This window comes from Triturus cristatus, chromosome 8 (genome assembly GCF_964204655.1).
Source record: "Triturus cristatus chromosome 8, aTriCri1.1, whole genome shotgun sequence".
In the NCBI taxonomy this organism is placed as follows: Eukaryota; Metazoa; Chordata; class Amphibia; order Caudata; family Salamandridae; genus Triturus; species Triturus cristatus.
The window spans coordinates 603,868,562-603,884,091 of NC_140591.1; the positions used below are offsets into that span (position 1 = coordinate 603,868,562).

The window sequence follows — 15,530 nt, forward strand, 5'->3', positions numbered from 1 at the left end:
CCGAGCCTGAAGAGGAGTCCGCATGTCGGCGGGAGCCTATCCCGCACTGGCCCATCCATGAGGGAAGCGGAGAAAGGAGACGGGCCGATTGAGGCACATTATTGGTGCCTGCCCGGCAACCTGAAAGGAGCCCGGAGGAGTCCCCAGAGAGCCCGGTGACTGGGGCCTGAGCGGCACAGGGGTGCCCGTGCCAGTTTGGAGACCTCCTTGGTTGTCGGGGTCATTTTTGCAAGAGAGGAACCCTGAGACGGAGGAGCTGGCCAGGCACAGTGGTGCCCGGTCAAATTTCACAGCTGTGCTGCAGTTGCAGGCAGCTGCACCGAGGGGGTAATTTTGTTTGTAGAGTCCCCGAGCGGGGCTTCCCCCAGGCACAGTTAGTGCCAGTACAATTTTGCCACAGCTGCAACGCGAGAGAGAGCGGGCAATTGCAACTTGGGGTCCATTTGCTTTGAAGAGTCCCAGTGGGGACCCCGAAGGCAGAGTTAGTGCCAGTGCCATTATTTCTTTGGGGGCATTTTGGTTCTTGACAAAAGGAGTGAGACACACTCCTCTGCCCTAGCGGCTTGCGTACTTTGCTTTGCTGCATTTACAGCTACGCCCTGACATTTTGGACATAGGGCATTTGAGCCCCAGTGAAAGGCCAGTTGGCCTGGGGGTCATTTTAGGGTGTTATGCCCCATGATTAGGGCATACTGTGTTTATGCTGGTGACGCTTAGTTCCTAATGTGATTTGTACTTATGAGGTTGGCGCATAATGTGTTTTACGCCTAATGTGATGCTTATTGCATAATGTGATTTATGTTGCAGGATATAATGCTGAGTACAGTATTTTGCCAGTAATTACTGGTTGTGTTCTACATTTACTACTTGTGCTTTGTGATGGTTCTGACAGTGGCCCAATTGCCCCTGTCATGTATATAATCCCCTGTAAATATTGCCTCGTGCCAGTTGGCACAGTGTATATGCTGTGATTACTATTCTAATGTGTTTTGAATAATACAAAGGCTATTTTTATAGATAACCTTATGTGGAGTTTCTTTTGTTGCGTTCCTAGTGCGTCGCTGCTGTGTGTGTGTGTTGCGCAAACGCTTTACACATTGCCTCTGGGATAAGCCTGACTGCTCGTGCCAAGCTGCCAAGAAGATGAGCAGGGGTTATCTTCAGCGTGTAACTCCCTTGCCCTGACTAGAGTGGTGGTTTCTGCTTGGCGTTGGCGCAAGCCTTAGCCAACCAGAAATCTCATTCCTAACATCAGGCTTTCCTGCAATTTGCCCACTGCCGAAGGAGACTGATTGGCAGAAATTGATGGACATCTCTTGGACCAAGTTTGGCCTTTTTTCAAAAGAGAAGAAACCATAACATTTTCTATGGTTCAGCAACCACACTGAGGACAGAACAGAGTTACTACTGTTAGCAATATTTTGAGCAAGAACCCTTGAAACTGTCAATACAGGGATCTCTTTTGAGTGTGCATTGCACCTGTTGGAACTTTTTAAAAAAACGTTATTTACCATTTTGTCATATTCAAACAAGCATCAGGTACATGTCCAGAGTACAATGAATATAATACATACTGCATAATACACGGTACGTCAGGTTCTTTACCAATTGAAATAACACCCCTCTACCACTATATGCATTCATGTAACCACCTCTTTAGATCCTATGTATTAAGGTATATAAGTCTCCTGTTTATGAAGTGACTGAAAAATTCATCCCACTCCGGTAGGAACTATTCCCGGGTATGGTTGTGACGTGGTGGAATTCTCGATCTCTGGTAAATAGGACTTCAAGGGGTCCCAAATATCTTTGGGTCTGGATGTCCTGAGTAGTGTAATTGCATATAAGTCACAGTAGATGCAGTAGATGAGGCTTTTTAACCAGGCCTTAGTGGTAGGTACAAACTTACTCCCCCAGTGTAGGGCTATTTCTCTTTCTGCCAGTAGTAGCGCAATGGAAGTGTATCTGCGTGACTGTTTGGGAATATTACAGACATACCCCAATAGGGCCACCTCTGGGGTAGGCTGTAAGGTCCAGCCAGTCATGAGTGTGAGGATAGTTTACACTGTGTTCCTTTAGGTCCCATTTTTACACAAGTCCATGTCATGTGGGCAAAGTCTGCATAATTCGCTCCGCATTTGGGACATAGGTGTGATTTTGAGGGGTCGATAGAGTTAAGTTTGGCAGGTGTCAAATAAAGCCCTCCACAGAAACTTAATGTGGAGCAACTTATGTCTGCTATTTAGAGACACTTCTTTAATCTGCGTACAGCAAAAGGACCATTGTGCGTCATCAATTGGGTGCCCTAAGTCTCGTTCCAAGGTGTCTCTGGCGGGGACAAGTGTCATGCATGCCTTCTATAGTCTCAAAATTAGATGATCTCCCTCAGCACTTGTAATCAGAACTGTTAGTGGCAAATAGGACTCTGGTTCTATGGGAAATTCTGCAATTTGCGCTCTCAGTGCACATCGGATCCTGTTAAAGACAAATTTGTCCTTGAAGGGTGCACTGCGGAATCTGGCGTCTTCTGCACTGTGAAATACATGTCCCCCCGGGAAAAGGTCTCCACATGTGTCTAAGGAATAAGTCGTGAGTGTACGCTGTACAAGCTTTTCTTCAGTGAGGGGTAACCATGGGTTATTGACCAGTGGTATTGCCGAGGAATAAAGGGGACGTCACCCAGTCATTCACGCTAACTTCCTCCAAGCCCAGCAGGTCGCAGACACAGTTTGTATATCGCGAGGATCTCTGGGGAAGCCTTTAGACAGAATAGCATTTAACGGTGTAGGGTTCACCAGGACTGCTTCTAGTCTGGAATAAGGCAGATGCGTTTCGGGATGATACCATGATCGCGCAAATCTACATTGCGCCACCAGATAATAGATATGCAGGTTCGGCACCCCTAAAACCCCCCTCTCGTTGGGTAGTGTCAAGGTATCTCAGCTGACCCGTGCTTTCCTCCCACCCCATGTAAACTTACCAAGATGAGAATGAAGTGTTAAAAAAAACTGTTGGGGAGGGGGATGGGCGTGTTTTGAAACAAATATACAAATTTGGGGAGTACCACCATTTTTATAATTGCCACTCTACCAGCCAGCGAGATGGGAAGCTTAATCCAGCGCTCTACCTGCTGTTCCAGCATATGTATCGGGGGGGGGCCATAGTTTAAGCGAAGCACTTGTTCAGCTTCTAGATGTATGTTAATTCCCAAGTATCAGGTGGTGTCGCTGCACCATGTCAACGGGTACTCACATTCCCATCTAACTGTGCAGGGCATCAACGGGAAGACTACAGATTTGTTCCAATTAATACCCAACCTGGAATGCCCACCAAACCGAATAATTTCTCTAATGAGGGGAACCAAATTGTCCTGCTGCTTGCGTACATACAGCACAACGTCGTCCACATATAATGATATCAATAGTGGTCCAGTTGTAAATTGGGGACCTCTCTGCAAATATTTTGCTTGCTGTTGCCGAACGAGGGGATCAAGGGCCATAATAAATAATAATGGAGAGAGCGGACATCCCTGCCTGGTGCCACGTGACAGTATGAATTGGGAAGAGAGTGTGCCATTCAGGCGGAGCCTTGTCATGGGCCATATATAGAGTAGTGACGCAGGTTTTATGAACCCCTTCGGCATACCCATCTTCCTCATGACCGCTAGGAAAAATGGCCACTCGAGAGAATCAAAGGCCTTCTTCGTATCCAAAAGTACGGTCGCCGCTTTTACCTTGGGGTCTATCCTGTTGATAGTGGCGAATATTGCACAGAGGTTCAAAGCGGTGGACATGTGCGGTACAAACATGATTGCACCGGCGAGATTATCTTGTCAAGCAATAGTGCTAGGTGTAGTGCAATCATTTTGGCCAGTATCTTGTCATCTAGATTTAATAACGATAGCGGCCTATAGGAGCCGCAGCTAAGGGGGTCTTAGCCAGGCTTTGGGAGCAAGATGATCACGTCTTCGCAAAGAGTAGAAGGTAATACTCGTCGCTCTAGAGCTTCATTATAAACTTCCAGGAGAAGTATAGCCTTGTAGGCTTGCACCTGTCAGAACTTAGTATGAGTGCCATATCATTTTATGATATGGTCTTTCCTTCATTATAACCTAATTTTAATTTACTGACCTGTATAATTTACAGTGCAGCAGGACTCAATAGTTTGAAACAGCCTTGTATTAGTGATCACATCCTCTATAAGGAAGATCAATTATTAATTCATTGGGATTACATAAATTGCTCTGCTCAAAAGAGACACCCACAATTGCCAATGTGCAGTCAAAGGAGAGATTTGACCAGGAGCCATTATAGACTGGAAGTCCCTAAAGATTTTCTGTGTAGTGGCTTAGAGCCAGGAGTGGAACCCCAAGAGGGAGGGCATTCATGGGACAGAGTGGCACCTATGAGGCCAGCTCTGTCTGTGGGTGCACAGATACAAGTGGACTTGCTGGCACTGAGCAAAGTGTATAATGCATAGGTCAGATATGGCATCGTCCCATGAGTTACAATACCACTGATTGAACATTTATCCACAGGGGTGTTCATTGTCCATGTGCCTGATGCATGAGTATGGAACAGGACCCTTGGCTTGCTAGTAGATTCATGAGGTCTCTATAATTCTTTGTCTCATTTTCACTGAGCGATCAATCAACAAACTAGGTTGCTTTACTGAGAATGATGATCTAAAATGGTGGAAAGGAATGCAGCCACGTAATAAGTTTTTCAGATCTTTTCAGGCATATTATTCCATTACTTTGTAATTGTGGTGCTCAAAATGTCATGCATTTGGCCTATGCGGCGCTCAAGCTGGTTGTGTAATAGGAATCAAACTATACCATGCTAATATAGTTTAACAAGACATTAACACATCTGGGGTTGCTTCTGTTCAAGTTCAGAGAGGACATGTTCTAGCTGCTAAGGATGCATTGTCCCTTTTGGGGTGTGATGGGGCCAAGTCTGCTTTGCATCTCGCTGGTCTATGCCCGAAATAAAGTGAAGAGTAAATATTAAGGAATGGAATGTGGCCAGAGAAGTACTCAGTGGCGCAGACTGATTCAAGCATTCCTTACATCACTATTTTGGGGTCTACAATGGATAATTTATGCTCTGTTTTTAGATGCACATAAATGGAGCAGCAAAGAACCAGGTCACTCTCTGAACATTGTTATGGTTTTACATATGGCAAAAAAGTTATGGCACTTGCATATATTTTGCATTGGATGAAACTTTACTGCTGCGACCTATGTTTTGAGTACCAAGATGCATCAATGATAGCCACAGAATATAACAAGCATTGGCATAGCCAATAGGTCTCGCCTTTGGGACCTTATAAGTGTTTAGACATGCAACACTTGCTGTTGTTGCACCAAGCATATTGTGCTGCATAACTAAATACTTATAAGGTCCCAAAAGCGAGACCTATTGGCTATGCCAATGCTTGTTTTGGGTTTTGGCTGTGGGCCCAGGTACAGCCACAGAACTGTGATGCTGCCCAAAGCTATTGCTGTTTCAGCAATAAACAGCGCATGCGCAATTCTCAATCCCACGTCCTGGATGGCAAACTCATAAACGAGAACAAACTGCTGGCGGTGTGTTATGATAATGAATGCCTGCCAACACCACCTACAGACACATTTTTCTCTCTAACATCCATTTACCTGAGCATAAAGCAGAGCAAAATGCCTCAAATGTAACTGTAAATACCGCGTACCTAGGGTGCACACCTGTTTCAAACCAAAATAAAGAGACAGGTTTCACCGCCATCGTGATTAATCAGAAACAAGTAAGTTATTTTACGAATAAGTTATTCGTCCGATTGTCAACACAAAAAGGAAAATAAACAAATATGAGATAAACACCCTTAGAAGATACACATATCTCTTGCAGGTACTTGGAACAACCAAGTGGGCCGGAGGCCTGTGATGCAGGTTATATATTTCGCACAGCGATGGCCCATTTGATGAGTTACGTAATAAGATTTATCTGATGTTGAGAGAGCACCAAAGTGCACTAGACAAAGCAAGAAAACACTTGTGGGCGCGGCTTTAAATGGAAATATAAGCGTGCAGGTACTCACTAATGCAGGCTGTCCGGTTGCTTATGCGAGGTGCCAGTACTCTTCCAATAAACGTATTGTACAAGTGCTGAGAAGTGCTGGTACTATGACTTTAAAATTAAAGAGGTGCTGGTATGAGCACCTGGTGATGGTAGTACCTGCACATTTAAAGCACTGCACCTAAGACAGTGGCTGAAGCTTTGTCCTGCCAGAAGTGTGTTCACTGATTAACTGGAAAAATACTACAGGACCACTTTCAAATTTGAGGGCCAGAACAAGCTGATGTAGTATTTGCACAAATTGAAGCAGAACCACCAGGCAGTCCACGTGGTAAAGCCCCAGTCGCCCCGGGGGATACAACAGTAAAGGAGAGAAGTATATTCAGATTGGGACATTGTTTCAACAATTGACACTCCAACAGTTTGTTAAAACACACCTAGTCACCCACGTTTCAGCAAATGGTAAGGTGAATGTGCAGAAGCAGGAGGAGAGAGCAAAACGGGTAAAGAAAAGGCAAAGAATAGTATCAGGCAGAACACAAGCTTCCTGCAAGAAAGGAAGTGCGATAGAAAGAGTTGCAAAGCAGAACAAGCATTGGCCGCGGGGCCGCGAAAGTTATCACGATCACGATCACTTTGAAAGCGAAAGTGATCGCGATGACACGCTCTGTGCTTGCAAATATGAAATAAAAAAAGACGCGAGTGGTGACGGGAGTGGTGCGCACGCGCGCGCGCGACAGGAAAAAGTGCTGTGCACGTCTCGCGTGCTTGTGCGCGTGATAGCAAGCTGGTGGCTGGCAAGGTAGCACTTTTGAAGCAGCTACTAAATGTCTGGCCAGGGCAGCGCATGCGCTGGCTCAGGCGAGACCTAAAAATCAGTGTACCAATGTTATCTGGTTACCTGTTTTCTGTAATCACGCTGGTAAATTTCTCTTCTTTTTCCCCTCCAGCTCCTAACTAAGAAATAGCTGCCACTCAAGATGTCATCTTTTGGTGCCAAAAAAAGTCCTGGATATGGTAAGGCTATTTTGCTTTTCACTGGTTGAATACATCTACTACTGAATATATTGTAGCTGCTTGTGTGCCTTGACTCCTTATTCTTAATCAGCCATCCAAGTTAATTGGCGATAATCGTTAACCTACGAGAACAAACAAATAATGCTACTGCTAGACTCGTCAGGGCTGATTCACAGAACTAATCTGAGACAAAATCCTAAACGTACTACTTTTGGTATTCATAGAAGACATTTAGTAGTAGTAAAGGTAGGATTTTGTCTTAAATTAGGATTTCGTCTTAAGTAAAACTTAAAACTTAAGTTTGTCTTAAGTTTTGGTCTTAAGACAAAATATATTGCAAGTCACAGGGGAGTTCCTTCTAAGGTCATGGAACTCTGAGGTGACTTGCAAATCCTTATAATGCATGTCAGGGGGTACTTTATTTTTTTTTAAGACACGATTACGCTAAAACCCTTCCGCAAACCGTTTAAATCCTTGGTGTTGTGCTCTTTCATATGAAAGAGATAGGATATTTGCCACCATGAATAAGAAAATTTGAATCTGTATTGCAAATGTCAACTCACTAAAAACAGCTAGATAGTTATTGCAGTTTAATGCAATTAAAATTTTAAAAAATGTTGTGACTCAGAATGCGAAGTAATATGCAGAGAGATTCTTTCTTTTTTATAATAACCTAAACTTCTCCTTTCTTCTTATCATTGTTCTGAGCAGAAGATGAAAACACAGCAGGCATTGTGATGTCAGAACTCAACTGTGATAAGTTATTACAGTTGAGTGGCTACATCATTTCATTTTTTTACTGGCACATAGGGACTTCACAAGTCACCTTTCGTAACGAAATTAGATGCTGGATTTTTGTACATGGATTGCAGGCTCGCATGTATTATACACCAATATTTTTAATTCACATTTTTGTGAGGATGATAAATGCGATGCGTTGGGCCAGGAGCATTGTGACTGACCAAATCATTTTCAAAGCCGCCATATAGCAGAGGACGCTATTTGGCAATCACCAGTTAGCTTACATATTTATATTTGGTCTAGACCTGCCAGTTCTGTGCAGCAGAGTTGTTGCATTTCAGTGTCAGGCCTAAACCAATTAGAAGTCATGAAACAGCTTCAACTGCACATCATTGGTAAGATCGCATTAATATTGTTTTTATCAAGAAGCCTTCTCAGACCAAAAAACTGTTACGTCAGATGAAGCAGTACATAATAGATTTAAAATGTGATGGTCTTAAAAGGATGTGGGCGTGAGGGAAGTAGATGGAGGCAATACAAGGTTGCCCAGAATTAAGACGATAGTTATGGCAGGTGGATTTAAAGACAACTTTGAACATTTAGAAATTGAGGACAAGGGTCTATATATATCATGATGAACTTCGCCAGCTCAGTAAGGAGCCCAGTACCTCTGTTTTTAATGTCTGATGTTTCTAAATTTCACATATACAACTTGACCTTCCTCCTTGTTAGTGAATTACCTTCAGACAGAACAAGTCGGAAACAGAGAGAGACAATCTTTGCTCTACGTTTCTGACCTCTCCTATCTCTAAAATAAATGTGTAAACTTGGAAAAATTATATATGTATGAACTTTAGGTGCCTCAGATACAAAAAAACACTGAGGCCCATCTCTCTACAGCAAAATACTGTAAAATGTGGTGTGATTGTAGAGGAGATGTGGTGTTATTCGCATAATTATATCAAAGTGTATATTGAAAGAGCAATCAATACAAGGATTACGCTGTGGGAGGGATGGAGATGAAACTTAGTCAGTTCTAAAATAGAGTACCCATGTTTTTAAAACCAAAAACTGGGATGGGCGTCAGACATAGAAGTTGGACTACACAGTGGTAGTAATAACACTAGGGCTACACAAACAACACTCATCAACGTAGCACTGTGGTAACACGCTGTTTCAGAGACATTACTACAGACTTCGCTTTTATAGCAAACTACAATATATCGAGTTAGCACATAGCAAATGTCGAGGTTTTGGTGTTAAAGAAATATTAAAAAATAAAGGCAGCTTTTGTGATAACAAATTGCTGAGTAAAGAAAAGCTTAGGGTTGTGTTCTAGGGTAACTTGAAGATGCTGCGCTGATGAGGCTATCTGCTGCATGCACACCATTTGTTCTGCTTTCATAAATATGATACTTTCTTTGCGTGCAGCAAACAAAAACACACTTATGTAGAGGTTTGTTAAAAAGGGGCAGCTCACAAAAATTTGATAAAGTTAAGCTAAGCTAAATGTGTTGTGCCCAGTGGCAGGCACCACAAAACGAAGGTTGGGGGGCCGGGGACGAACAGGCAGGCGGGGGGACAGGGAAGGAAAAATAATCATTTTTAAAAACTGAGGGGTATATTCACAAGAACGTGTGATAATTACCGCAAGAGTAGCGTAACACAACTTTCAATATCGCAGCCTATCGCGGGAAAATAATGCAGTGACAACGTGGGATTCCCAACAAGGCGATAGCATGCGATAGTCACCAGATAACGTGCCAAATGTCTGCATCAAAATCAACGCCACGCCGCATAAATGCAAATACGCAAACGCAAAAAAACATGCGATGAGGCCAACTGCGGTACAAAAAGTAGTGCAAACCAGCCACAGGCCTGCAAATCCCACGCGTCTGGCGGAACTATGTACTATAAAAACCACAGAAAAAATACACCAAAAATAATCCAAAGTGTGTTGCAACATGGATGCACCCTGACACAGCGCAGGGGCCAACCCGAACCCCACAACCCCACAGACTACCAGCAAGGAACAACGGGGCCGGGGAAGGCCAAGGAGAAGAGGGAGTGGAAGACGGGGTGCAGACCACAGGAAAACATGACCAGCGTCACGGAGGTGACAGAACATTACCAGCAACTGACCCACAAGCAGACCACCTGGATTGCAGGCGGAGTGCTGAGGAGGCCAATCCAGGAGGCCAATAGACGCCGGCATTACGTGACTATCTAAACCAGGCACAAACCCGCTGCCAACAGGAAGGCAGCAACGGGGACAGGAGGTGGCAGTCCAGCGACAACGGAGGAGCTGAAGGAAACCCAGGCCACAGTCATTAGTGTGGTGACGTTGCAAGGAGTAGGGAGTACGGACACAACTCGAGAGGACCTGACACAACATCAACAGGGAGTGCAACAGACAGGGACTTGAGGGACGGGGGGAGTGGGCACAATGGCATACATGCACAACGAGGTGTACCACACTGCACACCCACAATCACACAGGTCAATGGCTTAGATCCCCTCGACACACTGCAGCACACACACATAGCACGAACAGCACACCCACATTGATAACAACGAGGAACAACGCGCATAGCAGGCACTGCAGAACAGAGGACACAACTGGCTCCGCACATGCACAGAAACATGCCTACTACATATGACAGAGCTGGAAACTGTGAAATGGAAATGTACGCGTACGACCTCACATCCGTCATGTAGACCAAATGTACACTGTACCGCAGAAGAACCCTGCATCCCCCAAACAGTTACAATGTACATTGCCATAAAGTCTGCATGCAAACCTGCACAATGCGCCAACATATATGTCAACACAAAGTCAATACGCACCTCACCTTCACATCGCAGAGGGGCACACAACACATTCAGCAGAGCACAGAATACAACATATCAGTGATACCCGAGAGGACCACCACACCGTCGACACCGACGCCCTACAACAGCACATTGACGTTCACTTGCGGTGCAGTCAGATGGGCCATGTGACCTGAGCGGGTCCTCATCAATGTCCGAGGTGTATGTTGCAGAGTGTTTCGGAGGACAGTGGAAGCTGTCCTCCAGGGCATGATGCGGAAGGTCTGATGTCATCTGGAAGCAGCAAATGGAGGAGTGGAAAGCGCAAACCCCGTTCACACCAACAACTCGGTATCAGCTACAGGCGTTGAACAGGGTTAGTGACACCTCGTGTCGCCGGCTGGCGTTAAACAGGGTTAGTGGCACCACGTGTCGCCGACTGGTGTTGAACAGGGTTAGTGGCACCACGTGTCGCTAGATGCTCATATGGAACTATGCATCACTGATTGGGGTGGGCATGGTGCTGTGGCCGCTGGGCTTGAATTGGGGTCACTGCCATTCATGAATCTGGTCACATTTTCGCACATGTGACCAACTGGGCCGAAGAGTAGTCCGAAGGCGGCAGTAGAGTACGTCAACAAGAAAGGAGTAAACGCGGGCCTGTGTCGTGGAGGCCGTGATGGACTGAGGAGGTCACCAAGGTCACGGCCCTCGGGCTTGGAGCTTGCTCCGGCACGTGGTGGGCCCTCCTCCACACACCCTGGTGTCTGCAGGTGATCAGTGTGGCCTGGCTGTGCAGGGGCGGGCCTGTCGGTTTTATGGTCCAGTGTGCCGGGGTCTGGCAGGCGCACAGCATCGCAGGCATCTCCGCTCACGAGGACGGCGTTGGCCTCGTGGTGGCGTGGGAGGCACCGCCCTAGCAGAGACTTGTGCTTTCCGGAAGAGGACCACGCCCAGGGCTACGTGCTTTTTATTCACACCCTTACGCTGGCGTGGCGTACGCCGGGCCATCCCACACCGGTCACGCTTGGGGGGGGGGGGTGTAACAGGCAACATTTCTGCAAGGTCCCCCACTGGCTGGGGTGAAATGGTTGCGTCCACTGGACTCCATACACCAGAGGTGTGTGTCGCCATGGATTTGGGTGTGTTCTGCATACTGCGGTCTGTCCAGCACATCTCCGCCACTCTTGGCATTGTGTACTTTCCCAATCATGGTTCTACTGCATCCTTCACACATGCCTGGTTGCCACCTCTCCCCACGTTCGGGTGTTGTGTGGCTGAGGTGCCATGCTGTTGATGGGACATGTACAGGGCTTGCCCAGGTTAGCATTGTTAGTTGTTCTGTCGTGTCTGGTGGGTGGGCATGTTGTTGTGCATGTTGGTAGTGATTTTGTGATGTGTGCATTGCCAGAGTTGTGAGTTGCATGGTTGTGGAGTTGAGGAGAGTAGGGTGTCCATTTAAAACTTACCATGGGGCTGTATATTTCCATTGTTGCCATCCTGGGTAGGCTGGTTGATGATGGACTGTTGGAGGGTGAAGGAATCATGCACACTGGCTGTGTTTTTGGAGGCGACATTGTTGGAGGTTCCAAAGTGTTCTGATGTTGCCTGCACATTGATATGAGATGTGTGCTTCCTGTTGCGGTGATTGTGTGCTGTGTCACCAGGGGGCACAGGTGAGACATGTGTGCTGTGGATTGCCCCCAACACGTGCGTGCATCCTGTTGTGGCGTATGGTCCTTGTTTGTTCTCCAGCGGATCCTGCGCATTGTGTTGGACGTATGGGGACTGGGGTACCAGGGTGATGGTGATGTCCAGGACAGGTGTGGGGGACATGGATGTGGCTGGCTGTGAGAGTCCTCTGACTCTAGCGGGTGTTGTTTGGGGGTGCCAGGGGCCAACAGGTGCAGCCAATCCAGCAGCTTGGTGTGGTGTGGGATGTTGGTTGTCCGCTATGTTGGTGCCGTAGGCCTGTTAGGCGATAATGGTCAGGATGCGTAGGATGGTTGTCCCTTTCAGCCTGTAGCGGACGGTGACATTATCAGGTGTTGGGTCTGTGAGGCTGGTACGTTTCCTGGGGGTCCGCTGTCTTTGTCTGCGCTGCCTCTGTGGTTGTCCGGGGGGTTCCGGGTGTGGGGTGGGGTACTGGGGTGGTGTTGGTGGGTGTTGTGGCCCTCTTGGGTGTTCAGGCCGCATGATGAGCAGCTCCTTGACATCTGTTGCACTTCCGATGTGGCCCTTGGCTGTGCTCCCTTTTGTGGTGCTGGCTGCCGTCCGACTTAACATCAGGTCAGAGCAGGTGTAGATTTCCTGGTGCTAACGCGCCTTATCTCCTGTTTTTGTTTTCATTGCCGATCTGTCTGGTCGTTGAGAATGTTGAGGTGTGGTACGGTCGTGGCTTTTGGCACGGGAACGCCATCTCTGCATCTCATTAGCGATAGTTGCGGGGATCCTCTGTGGCAATGTTTTTTGCGGCTGCTATCGCGGGTAAACTGGTGCTGTGGGCTGTTAGCACCAGCTTGTGAATAGGGAGGTATATTTTTCATGACTTTGGCTGTGATAAAGTGCCGTTAATTCGGTGATAGCTCCTTGTGAATATGGCCCTTACGTTTTCCCTGCAGCCTCCAACACCGACGGCTGGCGCGCCTCGGAGCTCTCCCACCAGTCTCTGGAAGGCAAAGGCTGCTCAGCCAATCCTGGCGCTGCTCTTGGAGAGCAGCACTAGGATTGGTCTGAGCGGCCTGCTCTGCAGCTCAGACACTGCCTGTGAGCCTGTGACACTGCCTGTGAACACAACTAGTTTGGAGAAATAGAAGCACGCATGTTTGGCATCATGTAGAGTGGTAGTACTAAGAAGTGACTTTTCTTTGCTGGTGTTCGCCCACACCTTTTGATTTTACTAAAATTGTATGTATAATGCGTACTAATTGGGGCTTTCAGCTAGCCCTCTTCTTCCATTGGACTGTTATTGTGTCATTCATATTTTTCTTCTGTCCAATTAAGCACAAGGTGGGACAGCCCACTTCAGCCACTGTCTGGCTTTACTGTGTGCTACAACATTCTGCCCTTTCACAAGGAGCACATCAACCCACAAAGTGGGTCCCTTCAGTGCCAGGGACTACTGTGGCTATGCGTGCTTTACGAGACCCAATTTTGTTTTAGCCTTTAGCCTGTGTTTTGCTTTTAGAATGAGATGGTCCTGGCAACTTCCACAAAAATAAAATTTTACAAAAACCCTAAAGGCTGTTAGCCAATGCCAGATTCATTTACCTTAATAATGCTTACCAAACTCTGCAGACCCTGATCTGCCATCCGTTTCTGAGATACCTTGCACTCGTTCCAATTCAGATCTAAGATTATAATGTATATAGGAGATGTAATTGGCTGAACAAAAATATTGGAAGAAGATGCAGTCAAGTAAGATATGGAGACAGCACTTCAATAAAGAATATCCTAATCCCGTCTATGCCTGACTACGATTTTCGCGGTTCTCCTTTTCAGGTTAGTGTTCAGTACTTTAACCAGGCGCGTACAGTACAGGTAAGAGCAATGGGGTGGTGGGGCGGGGGTGTGAGGGAAGTCAACAGATGATGGAATAGGGAAAATAAAATAAAAAACAAAACCACTTACCTTGCACTTGCCGCATCGCCAACTCGGCTGATGTGGCGAGCAAAATATAAGTGTATTTCTTTTTTTAGATTTTATTTTCCCTATTCTGACGTCTGTCGACTTCTCCCCCACCCCAACCCACCCCACCCCCGCCCCAACCCACCCCACCCCCGCCCCAACACCCCACCGCTCTTACCTGTACCAGCGACACTTGATTTTAACTGTTGCCCTTTTCACAGTGCCACCCTTAAGGTAGATCTGCCTTAGAACAAAACTCTTCCTTGCAAAGGTAACTCTTCAAATGGCTGGGATGCTTTCACACTTTGGCTGTGTCTAACTGGCACATGCAGCTTTACCTAAAGCCAGGGCATTAGTTAAGCTAGTATTTGCCATTTTAAAGTCCAGAAAAATCCCAACGTACTCCAGAAACGTGTCATGAATTCAAATAATACTATGTCAGTAATTCAAATACAGTAAAAAATTGAATGGTGCATCACATAAAACACATAATTTAAGACTAAATTTCAGGGTTGGGGGGTCATAATTCAGCATCTTAGTCTGTGAGAAGGAGACAGTTGCCTGTGTTGTCCAGCTATTGGAAAACAAAGAAGACAGCAGAAAGTCAGAGTTGAAGGAAGTCCATCCAAAGTAAGTATAACTTCCTTCTGTGTTTGTCAGTGATATTACTGACTGCCTGGTTGGAAGAGTTAGTATTGTATCAGTCATCACAGTATGGACCTTTAACTAACCGTGTTTTCGTTCTGGTGCATTAAACCATAGCAGGTTACACAAAACTGTGTAGTGATATAACATGCATTGTTATTCTGTCTTGGTGATGACAGTTGTTGATGTGGGTCAGCATCTATTTTATTCGACAAGCTGTAGTGAGTTACAGTATTGGTCGCCAAAGTGAGCAGTATGCTATAGCTTATGCAGAGGATGGCTAAAACAACATTATGCTTGTGGGCTCAAGTCACCATGGACCATATTAAATACAGTGAGCCTGGTGCAAAACGTGATGCACACTCCATTTTGCAAAATATTTGTGGTGACTAGTTCAGACGTGCAAGGAGAAGAGCCCTATATAATTGAAGCCATGTCCCATGCCATGGGCACATTTTTTTTTTAAATTGTTTTATTTTGTATTACCCAGTTGTAGAATTGCAATATTTACCCTGTCCAGAGATGTTTTAAATAATGTAACTAGATGAAATTGGGCTGCAAACTTTGAGAGAGCGAACATCCTATTGATGGGAACTGAGGCTGGATTCCAAAAGCACCCATGTTGAAGAATAC

The 15,530-nt window shown here is 46.1% G+C and overlaps 1 protein-coding gene across 5 annotated transcripts in view; it reads left to right on the forward strand.

Moving 5' to 3' along the window:
• SCEL (sciellin) overlaps positions 1–15,530 on the forward strand; it is a 580,338-nt gene that overhangs the window by 50,687 nt on the left and 514,121 nt on the right. For all 5 annotated transcript variants that reach the window (XM_085622068.1, XM_085622069.1, XM_085622070.1 and 2 more), the window contains exon 2: positions 7,007–7,073. In XM_085622068.1, the coding sequence (XP_085478194.1) occupies positions 7,037–7,073 (37 nt within the window). In that variant the 5' untranslated portion in view covers positions 7,007–7,036. The remainder of the gene's footprint in view (positions 1–7,006; positions 7,074–15,530) is intronic.